The 17,529-nt window shown below is 34.1% G+C and overlaps 2 protein-coding genes across 3 annotated transcripts; one reads left to right on the top strand and one right to left on the bottom strand.

Moving 5' to 3' along the window:
• Nucleotides 1-7,185: 7,185 nt before the first annotated feature.
• LOC127261243 (uncharacterized) lies at nt 7,186-10,327 on the top strand. Of its 2 annotated transcripts, XM_051289496.1 has the most exons (5): nt 7,186-8,254; nt 8,739-8,815; nt 8,936-9,170; nt 9,330-9,636; nt 9,848-10,327. In XM_051289496.1, exons 1-5 carry the CDS (start codon nt 7,790-7,792, stop codon nt 9,979-9,981), a joined length of 1,218 nt encoding a protein of 405 aa, XP_051145453.1. In that variant the 5' UTR covers nt 7,186-7,789; the 3' UTR covers nt 9,982-10,327. The 2 variants fall into 2 exon arrangements, with proteins under 2 accessions (XP_051145453.1, XP_051145452.1); XM_051289495.1 differs by having other exon boundaries at nt 7,187-8,254; nt 8,739-9,170.
• Nucleotides 10,328-13,293: 2,966 nt separating this feature from the next.
• Nucleotides 13,294-15,223, bottom strand: LOC127261033 (stemmadenine O-acetyltransferase). Its single transcript, XM_051289172.1, has one exon. The coding sequence runs from the start codon at nt 14,849-14,851 to the stop codon at nt 13,508-13,510; it is 1,344 nt and encodes a 447-aa protein (XP_051145129.1). The 5' UTR covers nt 14,852-15,223; the 3' UTR covers nt 13,294-13,507.
• Nucleotides 15,224-17,529: the final 2,306 nt, after the last annotated feature.

The following is a 17,529-nucleotide window of genomic DNA, read 5'->3' as shown; positions in this document are numbered from 1 at the left end:
GAAGGATCAAAGCTCTCAAAGCCATCGAGGAATCCATCAAAGCCAAGGAAGAGCCTCCAAAATCGTTTCCAAAGCTTCAAGATGTTCGTCACGTTCTTCATAAAAGGCGCAAACCAGGCCCTCTTCGATCCAAAAGTCAAAGGGACACGCCGCCAAAAGCGTTATGGAGCACCAAATCCCCCCCCCCCTCAAAGATCAAATTCCGTCGGATCATCCAAATGAGGCATCAATCCAAAGTCGACGATCAAAATTGCCCACACGGAGACCAAAGTCCTCCAAAAGCGGAAAAGCCAACTCAAAGATCAAAGTCTCGGATCGTCTAAAAAAGACATCAAATCCAAAGCTAATGATCAAATCGTCCACACAAAGACCAAAGCCCTCCGAACGGCCGCAAAGACAAAGCAAAGATCAAAGTCTTAGATCGTCTAAAGAAGACATCAAATCCATAGCCAACGATCAAATTGCTAACACGGAAACCAAAGTCCTCAAAAAGTGGCAAAACCAAAGCAAAGGTCAAAGTCGTGGATTGTCTAAAGAAGACAACAAATCCAAAGACGATGATCAAATCGCCAATACGGAAACCAAAGTCCTCCAAAAGCGGCAAAGCCAAAACAAATGTCAAAGTCGCGGATCGTCCAAAGAAGACAACAAATCCAAAGACGATGATCAAATCGCCAACACGGAGACCAAAGTCCTCCAAAAGCAGCAAAGTCAAATAAAAGATCAAAGGCTCGGATCGTCTAAAAAAAAGACATCAAATCCAAAGCTGATGATCAAATCACCCGTACAGAGACCAAAACCCTCCAAAAGCCGGCAAAGTCAAACTGAAGACCAAACCTCTTCGGATCAAAGAAGCCATCGAAAACCAAGTTGGAAAATAAATCGACCCGGAAGGAGAATCAAAGGACCCATTTATAAAATAGAACCCGCTTTAAATTCAAATCAAATATAATTTGTATAAATTTTATGTTTATTAAAAATAACACAATTTTTTTTCTACAAATATGTTCCGTATAAATATTATGTAGCATTAAATTATATTCAAATGCTTCAAACATTATTTTATATACTTATACCGGATCTCACTCTACCTATATTTTGCTCTACCAAGTTATTTTACTGATATACCTCTATTTATTTAATGTTTTGTGCATTTTAAAGTAAATAAAATAAAATAAAAATAATAATTATAATTATAAGCATTTATAAATGTGATTATTTATATTTAATTTTTTTTGTATTAATAGTTAAAAAATCATCTTATTTATCGATTAAAATCAACTCGCATAATTTTTTAAAAATATTAATTCCTCTGTCCACTATAATTATATCAAATAACAACCAATTTGCTATTACTTTTTATGAACCAAATTCGAATATAATATATTTATTAATATGAATTTTAAAATTAATAATATAAATATATTTGGTTTGGTTAATCGAACTGAAAAAATGTTAAAAGCTGAAATTAAATTGAATCAAACAAATATAAGTACGCAGTATTTGTATTCGAATTGAATTTGCTCAATTAATCGAAAATTTAGTTCGATTCAGTTCGGTTAAAAAGTTTAATGGTTCGATTCAGTTCGATTAAAAAGTTTAATGGTTCGATTCAGTTCGATTAAAAAGTTTAATGGTACGATTCAGTTCAGTTAAAAAGTTTAATGCTTTGATTCAATTTAGTTAAAAAGTTTAATGGTTCGGTTCAGATATTTTTGCCATCCCTACTTATAACATCATATTTTTATCAATTCTTTAATAATTTTTATATAATAATTTTATTTTACTTTTTATCTACTTTAATTTTATATAAAATGTTATTATTTTTTAATTTTCATATCCAAGTGAAAATGCGTAATTAGCTCAAACGAAGAGAGTATTTAATAAATCTAATGTGTAGAAAATATATAATTTTAATATTTAAATCAATTAAAAATTCTCAATAATTTTTCAATATTTAAATTATATTAAAACTAGTAATAATTTTATAAATTATGTAATATTTATATTAAATTTATTATATATATAAAAAAAATTAGAACAATATTGATAAGTGAGCATAAAAATGGCAACAATGACATGCTCTTATTTGGAGTATGAAAAACATAAATATAAAATATTTCTTTGAAATTATTTTATTAATTCAAAAAAATATTTGTGATATGTAGTATTTAATTTAATATTAAATATTTTAAAATATAATATCATACTCCCTCCGTCCCAGATATCATGTCCACGTTGCCGTTTTTATCCGTCCCACATACCATGTCACTTTCCTTTTTTGAAAAATGATTACACACTTTAATCTCATTTTAAATTTTAAATTTTTTTTTAATTTTAATTAAACTAATTAATTATCTTAATCTTAATTTATAATTATTTATATTATAAGATAATTATTTTCACTAATACATTTTTAATTATCTACTAATTACACCCCTCCTAAAATACCGTGTCTACAGTGTAGCAGACACGATATCTGGGACGGAAGAAGTAATATTTAATTTAATTATCATATAATATTTTTAAATATATATTTGAAATACATAATCGATTTATTTATAATTATAGAAAATATTTATAAATAAAAAAATATATAAAATAGAAAGTGAGTATAACGAATGCTACATCTACATATAAACCTTTCCACCGGAGTTAATAGATTAAGTGTTCTCACGGGATTCCTTAATTGCCTCCACCGTCAGGGATTGACTGAAATAGACCGCAATTAAGATACTCGCTACTACACATATAATACATAAGTAACCATCATGCATACTTTGAATGTGGTGTTTGTACCGGAGCACATACTATATACTTACATCAAATATTGTCATACTCGGGCACAGATCTTACGTACCTATAATAAGGTGTCATATGGGTTCGTGATGAGTATATATGCCCGGGAAACTCCTACTTGAAAAATCGATTATTTTTTTTGCATCAAATACCCCATTGTTAGTGGTAATCGATGATAAATTCAACATAATAATATTCTTATTTATTCCTAGAGAGTATTAAAATGCAAAGAGTACACGTTTATAAAAATTCAATGGAGAAGCTTTTAGACGTTAGAATGTATTAGACTAAATGTTCTATCCGAGGTTATCATTGTGCAAGAAGTTTTTAGCCATTAGAATGTATTAGCTAAATGCTCACAATATACTTTCAGTATGTATACCAACTTAATATTCATACTCATGCATATATGCTCAACTTAAAATATATACGCTCAGACGTGCTATCAATGTAGTCATGCAGTGTTGTTTTGATCGGTTATGGTTTTTACACATACCTATAATTCATCTGATACACATTGTTTTAAAGTGGAATTATTATTCATTCGCCTTAACAATTTAATGCAGAATCTAAAATGCAGGAGGGATGATACATATGACACATAAGAAAATTACGAATAGTGTTACATACATTATGCTTTTGCCATTGAAAAGTGTGGCATGAGTTGCTGAATGTAAACGTATTATGAACAAACCTTTCCAGCGGGGTTAATAGAAGAAATGTTCTCACCGAGTCTATTAACTACCTTCTCTAACAGAGGATTGACTGAAATCGACCACACTTAAGGATACCCGTTACCTCATAGATAATACCTAAGCAAACATCATTCATACCTTGAACGTCGGTGTTTGTACCCGGAGCACATATTTACATACCTGTATCAAATACCGATATACATTGACGCAGATCTTACGTACTTATAATAATAGTTTCATATGCTTCAATAAAATGTACATATACCCTAGTAACCTATGCTTGAAAAACCAACTATTTTCGGTTCGAAATATTCACTTGCTATCGGTAATCATGGATGAATTTATCATATAATAATATTCCCGCGACTCCCTGAATTGTAACGGATAGGTAAACAACCATAATAACATTTTTGGGGGAACACCATCATACATATTCAATAAATATTCAATTTTTACTTATGAATGTTAAAAAGTCATAAACGAATTAGCTAAAATATTTTTCATTATTAGGCTACATGAGTGATGCTACAAAATTAATTAACAATTGATGTAACTTAAATTCACTCTCACGAGTAACACAAGACAAATGTTAGTACTTACTTGAAAGGACGAGTTGTAATATACTACTAAGACTTCGAGTGTTTTCAACATAGTAGAACAAAACTTCTCTTCTTAAATATTTTGACTCATAACATAGTAATCCAAATTGCCGGACACTCACAGACTCAAGTAACAAGTCAAAAGCATTTTAAAAATAATACAGTTGAACAGACAAGAACTCTAGCGCAGGTCTGATGTACCCCCTATTTATTTTAATGTACCAATATTTACCGAATTATGTACACAAGCTCCATTTTCATGTAAATAAAGAATGCAACCTTATGATATCGGTGGATAATTGTGTACTTACTACTTTAAATAAATGTGAATGTACTCAAGGACCTAGAGTAAACTTGATAGATTTCAACAAGTACAAAAAAAATCATAATCTTCTATGTATGAATCTAACGGATGCAACATAATGTAACATTCTCTTTTTGTCATATGGTAAAATAATTAATTTAAGTTTATTCCAATTTTGATGTGAGTAATACGCTATGTACTCTTCTAAATAGATAAAATTTACTAATCTACAATTCATATACCTCTCTTAAGTTTCTAAGAATCTTTGTCGTCAACAAGTCATATATAATAATTCATCATCACATACTCATAATTTTTGTTCATCTACGGCATTACATCAAATTTACAAAGGAACTTCAATGCAACAATGCTCTTACTCAGTCATTAACTTCCCCGTATAAAATTAAAAATAAATTAAATAAAAAAACATTAATTATTTTGTGTATGTATTTCATCTGTGAGTTTCAACTCTAATCAAGACAATAAATTGATTTGGTGAAAACGGAATCAACAACAACGAATTAAAAATGGCTTCCAAATAAATACAAAAAACATAATTTTGTCTTCTTCTAATGCAACCAAAAATATTGTTTTTTTTTTTTTTTTTTTGTTCAAGAAGACAATATCTCATATGTAAATACACATGTAATTACAAGAAGAAGATTTATATTCATCTTGTTAAGGTAAGAATTGGGACAACGAAGGATGAATCAGAAATAGAAGCAATTTATGCCCCCAAACCAACGGGCAGGAACAAAAACCCCAACTTAAAGAATCTGAAGGGTGAGAGACCAAGGGGCCATTGATGGTAGGCCAATTAGCTCGGTAAAATCTACTGCTCGTCGTCGAAGTTCGGTGGTGGCATTTGACTGAAAAATGTTTGTGGCAATGTTGTCGGGATCAGAGTAATTGCGTCCATTCACAATGGCAACCAACAACTTGACGGGAAAGAAGAAAAATATTTTCTGCGCTAAAGAAATTAGCTTCCAGAAAGAATGCTGGGTTCAAGAAATGATATAAAAAGAAAAATTAGAGATAGAAGTTAACTGCACATATATATCAAAAGTAGGCAGTGCAGAGTTAAAATTTTTTAATAGGGACTGAAACCCAATAAATTTATGGGTATAGGAAGTCTCCTATTCTTCGGAAAAAAGAAACGAGAATATTTTTTTTATAACAACCTTAAAACGAAAGTGAACAAAAATTTGAATAACAGAGTGGGTAAAATTTATTTTGAGTTAAAATTTCGAATCCATTCTTAACATAAGTATCAAAATTATAATGATTGTATTGAATATTTATCAGGATTATCATTTTATTATCATATCAAGAAGCATTGAATATTATCATCAAGGAAAAATAGGGGAATTTCTATTACTTATAAGTTCTTCATTTTAATGATTTTAAATTGAAATCCCAAATCAAATATTGGTAGCAATTTTTTTATAAACTCCGGTGAGATCCTTAGCCTTCTCCCCTCCCATCCCTGGTTAAGGATCTGGTCCCAAACTGATCATTTGTCTTGTTTATTTTCCACACTCAGAAAAAAACCTTGAGTTTCAATTAGAGAGAGATTTTACCAAATTTTACTTCCACGGCACGAACGGCAATTGAAAGTGCTTGGCATCCCCCATATATAAATATTTTCACTGCAATTGCCATGATCATTGACCGGTTGCAGGATGGTTATGGACATAGTTCACGGTCGCGGATTGTTGTTGCAGCTTATATCGTTCTGGATACGTTAAGGTATATTGGTACAGTTTATCAGTCAAATATCGATTTATATAATTATATATATATATAAATAGAAATTTATATATTTTTTAAAAAATAATAAAATTTTAAATAATAAATTTACTTATTATTTTAAAATATAAAATTAAATACAATAAAAAACAAGATTTAAATAATTAATTAATCAAAACAAATCTATATTAAATTCAAACTAACAATTAAGTCAATATATTAATTTTATATTATATTTATAAAATTTAAATTTATTGGCTACTAATATAATTAATTTGGATTATTTTCTAAATTTTTTCAATCTAATTTTTTCCGCAATACGAACCTTAACTCCATTTTTTCCCCCAACACCCACCTCCTTCAACCCTTATCAACGCAGGCGGCAGGCGGCCGACACCTTCGACGAACAGAGAAATTGAAGGAGAAGTGCAAAACGAAAAAGTTTTGAAGGGGAAGAAATGCAAAACAGAGAAGAAAGAGTGCCACAACTACATATTTCTGGTCGTCGTGGTACCAAGCTGCTTGCATCCATCTATCTTTATTATAATCCTCCCATAATCAGCAACAACAAGAATGCTCATAGCCATCGGGTGGCATCGAGCTGCGGTGGTATCCGTGGATATTACAGTCTCTCTCCATCATCAGCCAGTCAGCATATATAGCACGTATATTAATATTATTTATTTATTTTATAAAGTAACAATCATCTCCAACGAATCTAATATTCTGCACACAAAATTAGACAAAGCAAATCACACTGGCTTTGACAGACAAAAAATCTCGAACGAATGTAATTTTCTGCAAACAAAATTCGACAAAATAAATCGCACTGGCTAATACGTTTGACAGACAAAAAAATTTGAAGGCATTCAAATTTGAAGTCATAACAGGACCATTCATTAGGGGACACGTGTATCAATATTATTGGTGCCTGGTGGGGTGGAGGGCTCACATCACAGGACCCAGGCAATAAAAGTTTCTGCTTATTTTTGTGTGATGTCTCTTTTCCTTTTATTTCCATTTTCATCATAGCGCAGCGAAACGAAAGATACCCTTTACCTGTCGCCTCAAATATATCACTGCTACATTAATAGCCATGGTAGATCCCCTCTTCTTCTTCTTCTTCTTCTGTGTTGCGTCGCTCGCGTTGCGTGCCACGGCTAGCTAAGGATACAGTAATGATTGATCATAGAGGTTGACACATTGACACGGGGCGAGCATCGGTGACTGTTTTCTCCACGGCCAGAACACATCATATGACAATTCAAAAGAGTGAACTTCTCTGCCTGCCTCCAGTTGCATAGCTCGATCAGACACAGACAGAGCTGCTCTCTTTTGGTGGGGAAGGCGCAGGAGCAGGAACGACATCCATCTCACTGGGACAAAATCTATATCAATGTCTGGCTGCTACCAATACCATATATTAGTTATTTGTTCGGCAACCCTTACCAATTATTCAAAGCAATCAATAATTAATTACCGTCATAACTCACGTTCAAGCCTCATTCTTAAGACACTCATTAAAGAGCTTGTTTTAGCGTGTTAGACCGCCATCTCCTTTCCTAGGCATTCCCAATACTTGTCAAGCGAGAGCTGTTTTTTTCTTCAACCGATTGGTTAGGTCGGCTACTTTTTCTCTGTCCATGGCCGGAGTCGGAAGTCACATACATATCGAAGTGGAGGAATCTAGCGTCCCACCCGAAAACGCCCCTTTCCTCAAGAACCGAGAATCAATTCCTGCGGATGATCATCGAGAAGAGGAAAGCCTTTTAGATAAAACCCTTCAACGATTAGATCTTTTTCTTTCTTTCTTGGGATTCAACCAGTCCTCTGTGTGGAAGTTCTTTGTTTCCTCGGGAGCTTTTCTGGTCATAGGGGTTTTGCTCCCGGTGGTCATATTGGAGCTCTCTAATTGCCAAGGCTGTGAAAAGGGACAAATCAGGAGTTTTGAGATCGGTATGGTGGTTTCTCAGGCTTGTTTGGCTGCCGCATCTTTGTTATGCCTTTCCCACAACCTGAGAAAATATGGCGTGAGGAAGTTTCTGTTCGTTGATCGGTACAGTGGACATGCGGACAAGTTCAGTGGCCATTACCTACGGAAGATTTCGGTGAGCAGCACACTCCAGTTTATGTTTTTCTAGCGATTTTGATTGATTAATAAGCAGTCAGCAGAGTACCAGGCTCGATGTGGAATTTGATGTTTCTAGCATGCGCGTCTCTTTTTTGTATATTTCAAATATGTCGCGCAGTTTTTCTTCTCAGAAATTCAGCTTTTAGTCTCCCTTCTTTTTCCTTCTTTTATCTTTTCAACAGATCTTTGTTAAATGTGTCAAGGTCCCTTCCCTAGTCATGTTTGAATCACCCATGGTTTCCCTGATGATTACCCGGTCGATTTTGACTTTGTATATTCTGGATTACAGTTATCTTGGTGGGATGTATCCTTCGGCGCTATTCCTTTGTTCTTCAATTCCACTCTGAATTCATCACTAATTGGGATCTGACATTGTTCCTAAGATATTTATATGCATCGCATTGAGCAACAGACCGACTCCATGGAATGCTTGATGATGACGGACCTCTGTATTTCTGCAGGAATCAATGCGCTTGGTAGTGGTATGGGTGTTGCCATGTTGCCTTTTGAAGACTGTCCGTGAAATCATCAGAATTATGTATGTTCATCACGAGTCATGGTGGCAATCCGCCATAATTTTGTGTGGTTTTGTGTTCTCATGGACATACGTGACAACTATCATTCTTTCAGCCAGTGCCATCTTCCATGCTGTTTGCAGTTTGCAAATTTTACATTTTGAGGACTATGGGAAGCTTTTGGAAACAGAAACTGATGCCATAGTATTGCTGCAAGAGCATGCTCGCCTCCGCTATTACCTCTCCAAAATAAGCCACAGATTTCGAATATATCTTCTTTTACAGTTTTTTATAGTCACTATCAGCCAGTTTGTGATTCTATTCCAGATCACTGGATATAATGGAATGATTACTTTGATCAATGGGGGTGATTATGCTGTAAGTTAATAATCAACATATATATATATATGTATGTATAAGTATATGTGAGTTACTCGGATCATGCATTGTCGAAACACTGCTTACAGTAGTTGAATTATTCCTCTTGCTGTTGAGTTTGATAATCTTCTGCTGCATTTGTTTGTCGGTTCTTTCTAGGTGACCTCAATTGTTCAGGTGGTGGGCATAATCCTCTGCTTGAATGCTTCTGCAAAAATATCCCATAGAGCCCAAGGGATTGGAGCAATGGCATGTAGATGGCATGCTTTGGTTACATGCAGTACATCTGATGGATCTCTGTTTAGAACTTGCAGCAGCGTCGTCGTGAATTCAGAGGCACCACATCATAATAAGCTCCACATTGACAGCTCAGAGAGCGATTTGGAGTCGTTGGATTTCATGACTGGGACAACAAACACCCAGTTGGCATCGTATATGTCATCATACCACAAGAGATTGGCTCTAGGTACACTGTTAAGCTTGCTCTACCCCTGCCCCCGCATTCATACATATGATCAAACACCCGAGTCGAGCAATCGCTTACTAGTCTCCCTCTTGTTTTGTGATGCGACCGATGAATCATCCATTTTGACTAATTGCAACATTAAGTTCCACTACTCCAATACTCCGCACCCCTCTTTTAACAGATAAATGGAACTGTTTTTCTATGCATGCAGTGATGTATCTGCAGGCCAATCCTGGGGGAATCACAATATTTGGGTGGACTGTTGACAGAGGGTTGATCAACACAATATTTTTCATTGAACTGACGCTGCTTACAGTTGTGTTGGGTAAGACCATCGTTGCTTGATCACGATGTGGTGTGGAGTCGGTAGTAAGCAAGCGTACATAGCATAGCATCGCATCGCATCGCATACAATGAGGGGGGTGTTGACAGTTGTTAGTAATTAATAGGGCAGTGGTGACAGGAGTTTGTATGGTGGTACGCAATCTTTGCCATATATTAGTGTGTATTTTTGGATGAGTTTGTTGAAAGTGATGATTTTGTGCTGATTTAGGGTGATTGATTGATATTTATTGTGGGGGATTAAGACAGTTTTCTTAGCCTTAGGTACACTGAGAGCAGTTAGGACAGCAAGCTGAATTTGTAAATTGGGGATTGGTGAATCTAATCACAACTATTTGATTTAGATCCATTTCAAGATAATTAGAATTATTAAATATAAAAATAAAGAGTAAAAGAAAATTCAGCATTTGTTGAACTAATATATACACCAACACATGAGTAACATATATATATATATATTATATTATTATGATAGTAGTTCTTTTATTTTAAAACTTGGAAAATTACAGTATTACAATATAGATTGAAATATAAACTTTAGTTCCATATTAAATATATTAACATAAATAAATCCTCTACCGACATATTCACAGGCTCTATTTACAATTATACTAATCTCAAACAATCAACATTCGATCATAATGTTGTATATATATGTTTATTATACTAAAAATCAATAGTATATTGTGTTGTATGTTGTATTACTGTTAAAATATGTGTTATATATATTATTATATTATCCTGTATTGTCATTTATGTAATATTCGTTTTGTATATTTATGCTGACCGAATCAAATTAATTTGAGTCAATCAGTATGTAAAAAAAATGTCCGCTTTCAATACGTCTCTCGCATGCAAATGAATTCATCTCACACAAATTTTGTTCGCGGATATATATATTTTTACGAACAGAATGATGAACTCAAATAAGAGGTATGCTACTCTTTTTGATATTATATTAAATAAATATTTCACCTAAAAGTCTAATTGCTTACAGAATTTTGTCTATATTACTTTTTACTTTTAGTTTATTAAGAGTTCTATTTTTTTACTTCTGATTGAATTGGTGGTTTTTTTTTATATTACCTTCAAAATATTTTTTGACAAATTTATATTGATTTGATCTCACATTGAATTCAATAAAATGTGTCAAGATATATATTGAAAAATACATATTATAATCTGATATTACAAAAACAAAAGTAAAAGCCAAGAGGAAATAACATGCCCAGTAGATTCAAAATTTTCCAATATAATGATGCTTGTATTTCAATTCAAATGTAATGGCACCACTCGGACACTTAGATTTTTTTTTCTAATCCCGTAACTGATATCTTATCATTCTAGTTTCCTTAGTAATTTTTTTTCCCGCCTACTTGGTGGATGTGACATGCGGGGGAGCCATGTGCGCATCTTCGAGCTGGAGGACCTATTGTGCCAAAAAATTTTACGGGATGATTTCTATCAACTTTTAATTACGAGATTAAAATGATAAGAATAGTCAGTTACGGAACAAAATAATAGTTTTCCCAAATATAAATTGTGTTTGGTTTGTAAATTAGAGGCGTGTTTACTTTGTTTTTATAGATGAATATATTTTTTATGTTTGATATAAAGAATAATATCTGACAATATAAAATACTTACTCCGTCCCGGCTACCATGTCTCCTTTAGACACAGAAATTTAGAAAGAATATATAATAAAAATGATTTTAGATTCAAATTCAGATGACTAATTAATCTAATTAAAGTTAAAAAATTATAAATTTAAAAAATTTAAATGAAATTAAAGTGTATAATTTTTTTTTTAAAAAAAGAAAGTGACATAGTAAGTGGGATATGATTATATATATTGTCTTAAGTGTATATTAATTATATATATTTTTATAATATTTATAAGGTCGTGATTTGAGTTTCAACTTAAAACCCATTGATTGTAAATATAATAATTTTTTTTTTTTTTTTTTAAGTAAATGAGGCTTAACATTAATTTCAATGTGGCCTTCGAAATGATAATTTCGAAAATTGGAATATCCCTTCACCCCTGTAAAGTAGGAGAGTTCCTAACCTTAATTTTGCATTTGTAACAAGATCTAGATATATCATTTGGTTGCTCCTTCTATGTTTCCTGTTGTTGCAGATAACTTTTCTTCTTTCAATCATCCAAGCAGATAACACTATCTACTTGTGAGGAAGGCTTAGTTGACATTCTTTGCATTAATGCCTTTTAATTTGAGAACAAGTTTTCCAGCTCAATGATTCTAAAACTTCAGCACACAAAACGTTCTTGATCTTTAAAAAATATTATTCTACAGAAGAATTACTTTGAATAGTTAGTGCTAATTTGAATTTTGCTCTTATATCATATTAAGAAAAGAATCTAAAATTTCAACTTAAAATTAATTAATTGTAAATAGAATAGTCTTTCACTTTTTATAAAATAGGAAAATATCAACATTGATTCCAATGTAAAATACTCAACAATGTTGTTGTAAATCCAAATTCATCGGTCGTATTTTTATTACTGATTATGTTAGAAAAAAATAAATAAGTAATTATCAGATCTTGTTAATAGCTACAATCGATTTATTATCCAATTAGAAAAAAAAAAAAAGGTTTCTAGATTATCAAAATTTCTATATCCTAGATTTACAGTTGTTTGGTATGACATTTTTCATTTCATTGTACTTGCTATATGTTTATTCAAAAGATCCCCTGATATATAAGTATATTAATATCCTATAAATAGATTCCACTGCAAAAAATTTTAAGAAACAATCATACTCAGTGCTGCAATGTAGTTTGTAACATGAGAAAGTGACGTTTTTATTTTGCAGTGGAGGGTGAAAGTTGGACCAGGCTGCCATTACATCACTAGTGAGGTTGAGGTTGGAGTCTAAGGTTGTCCAGTGTCCACGGTTAAGACGGGGCTGAGCAGGAAGGAAACCGGTCCATATAAAATAGTACATTGTTCATGCCTTGCCAATGAAGCACCGTGCTATTGGCTCAATTAATATACATAAAATATATTATAAATAATATATGAAAATATAACAGATATTATATATTGAATCAAATAGTAATATATATTATTCTCTCCAATATATATTATTCATAAATGTAATTTATATATTTTCCATCCCATATAAAAGATTCATATTTTTTACTTTGTTGTATTCCAGGTAATTTGTTAATTTTTTTTTAAAAATATGATTATACATTTATTTTTACTGATAGTTATTTAATTACTTACAATTTATCCGAGGAAAGAATATAATACTTCATCGTTAGGTACATATGATTATAATTAATATTATTGTTTTATTATATGTGCAAAATAGCCAATAGGCATATACACGCAGAATTATTCATTCGTTCGATTGGGTGAGTGACTTATTGGGTACGCCCCGCAAAGAGGTAGTACTACTTACACGAGCCAGCCAGCCAGCCAGCCAGGGCCCTGCAGGCCACCCACGCCTTATTAGAACTTAATATATATATATATATATATCTCTAAAGATGAATTTAATTAGGTGCAGGAAATGAAGTCCCGCAGCTCTGAATCGGCTTCGAACTTGTCCATGTCCTCCTTGGTCAAATTGATCCAGGCTTCCACCCCTCCGTCACCGGCGGGCGTGTCCATGAAGACCACCAGGTTCCTGTAGATCCAGGGCGCCGACGCCACCCGCACCGGCTTGCCCCACCCGAAATCCGCATCGTAGAGGGGGAACCTGCACAAGCTCGTGAAGCTGAAGGCCACAAGCTCACCGCTGTACGCCTGCGTCATCCTCTCCTTCATCAAATCCAGATGCCTCTCCCCTTCCTGGAGCATCGCCACGTAGTCCCCATTCACCCCGCGTATCGCCTCCCCGACTTTCTTCAGGAGCTCCGCCCCGCCATCCTCCACCCTGGGCATCGCCATGGCGATCCGGCTGATGTTCCCGAAGTGGTCCTCCGACAGCGGCGGCTCAGTCCTGTTGCGCAGGTTCACCGCGTAGACCACCGTGTATATCTTTGTGGGGTCGTGCTTCATCCCCGTGGCGGACACGAACCGGGTCCAGATAAGAGCTGAGAGCGCCTCCACCCGAGTCGGGACCCCCCCGCCCGAAGAACCGGACGAGGAGTAGCGATCACGGAGAGCAGAGATTCTGTCGCGCGGGAATGTGAAGACCTTGGCCACGAGCTGCTGGTCTTCTCCTCTGACGATCCCCACGCCCGCGTTGAACCCCGCAACGTCCCGAGGGGGGAAGAGCTCGGCCGCCTGGAACTTGGGGCGGGGCATATTCGCCACGTCGTCGCACGGCAGCGACCGGCCTTGGCCTTTGCTGCGCGACGACAGGGCCGCCCAGGTGTTGGCGAACCGGAGGAAGGACACTGCGTCGGCAATCTTGTGAGATACCATCACTGCAACCGCCATCCCGCCGCACTGGAGATTGGTAACCTGAGCCGCCATCGCCATGCCAAGGTTTTGGACGTCGTCCAATGCGTAGGGGAGAAGCTTGTTCATGTTCGCCGGAATGAGATTGGTCACCAAGTGCGAGAGATCACAGTTGGCTTGGGCCTCCACAAAGGGCACGCCTTGGTCGTCGGTGCAGTCGACGTACTTGTCATCCACCAGGCGGCCCGCCAGGGGGTAGAATATGGACAGCGCTTCCGATAACGACTTCTTGAGGCGATCGAACTTGTCAGCAGATTTTTGTCCATCGGGGACGGCGGTAGGGGTCGGGGGGTAAAAGTAAACCAAGGGCATGAGAACGGGAGGGGCGATTTGGTCGAGGAATGAAAGCTGGTACTGGTGCGGTGGCTTTGGGGTTGAAGAGGAGAGGAGAGGCTTGACTCTCTCCTTGCCGAGTATTTGGATTTCGATCTCCATCCTATCCTGTCCTATCCTTCTCCTTAATTAATTAACTCGTTTCGATCGATCGATCCTTAGCCCTCAGAAGCAGCTACTTATAATTAAGGGATGAGGGCTGGGGGGATATATATATAGGTATAGATATAGATGTGTGTGCGTGTGTAGTTGGGCATGGAATGGCAGGAGGAGAAGCATGCATCGCGGTGACGAGATGATCGAGCTGTGCTGGTATTAGGTAGCGGGCGGGAAATGATCCAATTAATGCAAGGAATTCAATGGGAAGCTAGCCGGAACTAGCTAGTGCATATTGCATGCCTACGTCACGTGCCACATGACGGTCATATACCTTGATATATAGAAATGATGATAACATGCATTATATATATATATATATGTATACGCACCACCGATGATTAAGGGAACAGAGGCATCATTGTATGGATGGTGACACACACACACAAGGGTTTATGGTTGTTTAATATTTTAATTTTAAAATATTTTTTTATACAAATTATGAAAAATTATATTATTAATATAAAAATAATATTTTATATTAAATATTAGTAATTTTTTATAAAATAATTAAATATTATATATATATATATATATAGTAAAAATGGTATCAAGAAATAAAATTTTGACAAACAAACCCAGTCTCATCCGATGACCCATTCATCTGTTGTAAAGTTTCAACAACCTACGTGAAGTAATTAATACACATACACAATATATATATATACACACACACACATTAAGGTAGAACAAGAAGTTGGTGTGCGGAAGGAAGATGCTGCTATTGAATTGAATGTATAGTTCGGTGGAAGCAAAGCTAGCTATCTTGTGCTATATATATCGGATGACGTACCACCTTACATCAATCAATAGTCACCTTACTAATATATATGCGTTTACTTTGAACCATGATATCATAACTAGAGCCTAAGACAAATAAATAATATGCGTTTACTTTGAACCATGATATCATAACTAGAGCCTAAGACAAATAAATAATTCGCCAACTTGGTTTGTTTGGATTCATTAAGAGCTCCTTGTTAAGTTAAATAAACTGAATGCGAATAAAAATTTTAGTTCGATATATTCAAGAACGAACTCGAACTTGTTCACAAAAATTTGACAATATTTATTGAAAAAATAAATTAATATTTTTATAAGTATATATATCTTTATAAATATTATATTTAATTCTATGTATTTATATTTATTATATTAGATTATAATTATTATTAATATTGAATTTAGTTTTTTTTTAAAAAAAGAATTAAAAAATTAAATAAAAAGATCTCTTAATAAATCGAGTCGAACCAAACTGAACGCGAACAAAAAGTTGTTAAACGAGCCGAGTTCAAACAATAATTTCAATTTCTTCTAGATTCAGTAATTTCATGCATCGTGGGCAGTCGTAGGCGGGAAGCAACATATGGCTTTACTCGTTGTTGACTACTTATCCATCGTGTTTGGTTTAGATCAGATGTCATGTTAAGACCGGTTAAATCCCTATCAATTTTATTGTAAGATTTTTCTCTTTTAAATTTTTTTTTTTTGTTTTTGTTAGAATATGAACATGAAATCAGTATATATAGTGATATATAAATCGCCTAAATAAATCAATAATCCTACAAATCTCTTAAATATAATCGAATAAACTTGAGTTTGTCAGAAGTGACCTAAAACAATATAGCCGAGATCTTTCATGTACGAATTTGAATTCGCCAAGATTGACTGAAAGTGATACAGCCGTCCAATGGATAGTCAGAAGCAAAACTCTCAACACCGTTAGAGTTGAAAACATGACTCGCTCGCTCACAACGGAATTAGAGTCGAAAACAAGACTCGCTCACTCTTAATAGAGCTAGAGTAAAAAAGAGGACTCGCTCGCTCACAACAGAGCTAGATCGGAAACATAACTCCCTCGCTCCCAATAGAGTTAACATCGTTAGAGTTGAAAGTAGACTATGTCAGTGGAGTAGTAAAGACGGAGACGAGATGAAAATAACAGTATGACCGTGAATAAAAACAAATACATCAATAAAATATAAAAATATATATGATATAAATGGTCATAAATGTACTCGGAGAGAATTTGACTTTGAGACCACGTTAGAATATAAAACTGAAATTTTCTATTTCAATCATTAGAATATGTACATATATACAAATCATGACAAGAATGCTACAAATCTCTTAATAATACAACTACCTAAATATAATATATTGCTTATAAATATATTTTAACAATTTTATTTTATTTTTATTATTATTTTTAACAGTAGGACAAAATAATTAAAATTATTTCTATTGGGACTAAACTTAAGGGTAGGTATTTGGATATTCAGTTCGGACTTTGCAAAATTCTAACCAATTCAGAATCTGAAAAATAGAAATCTGAATTAACAAATCTTACTTGAACGAAATATTTAGAGATTGCATAATATATACTTCCTTACGAAAGAAGTGCAACTAAATTTGATGGATGGATGGAGTATTTAAAAACCCCAAATTTTTGATAATTTTATATATTTTTATTAAATATAAAATATTAAATATAAATATAATTATAAGTTTTATAATTTTATTACAATATTATAGATTTATTAAAAATATTAAATATATATAATAATGAAATATATTAGTCTATAGTAGTATAAATATATATTTAATCATTTTTGTCTGTGTCA

Source organism: Andrographis paniculata, unplaced genomic scaffold (assembly GCF_009805555.1).
Source record: "Andrographis paniculata isolate CXL003 unplaced genomic scaffold, ASM980555v1 Contig62END, whole genome shotgun sequence".
Classification (NCBI taxonomy): Eukaryota; Viridiplantae; Streptophyta; class Magnoliopsida; order Lamiales; family Acanthaceae; genus Andrographis; species Andrographis paniculata.
This window is presented reverse-complemented; position numbering and strand designations above follow the sequence as displayed.

Excerpts from the sequence above, each read along its gene's own strand:
- LOC127261033 (XM_051289172.1), bottom strand. The coding sequence starts at position 14,851 with ATGGAGATCGAAATCCAAATACTCGGCAAGGAGAGAGTCAAGCCTCTC.
- LOC127261243 (XM_051289495.1), top strand. The coding sequence starts at position 7,790 with ATGGCCGGAGTCGGAAGTCACATACATATCGAAGTGGAGGAATCTAGC. Across the intron at positions 9,171-9,329 it reads TCAATGGGGGTGATTATGCT|GTGACCTCAATTGTTCAGGT; the intron begins GTAAGTTAATAA and ends GGTTCTTTCTAG. Across the intron at positions 9,637-9,847 it reads CCACAAGAGATTGGCTCTAG|TGATGTATCTGCAGGCCAAT; the intron begins GTACACTGTTAA and ends CTATGCATGCAG.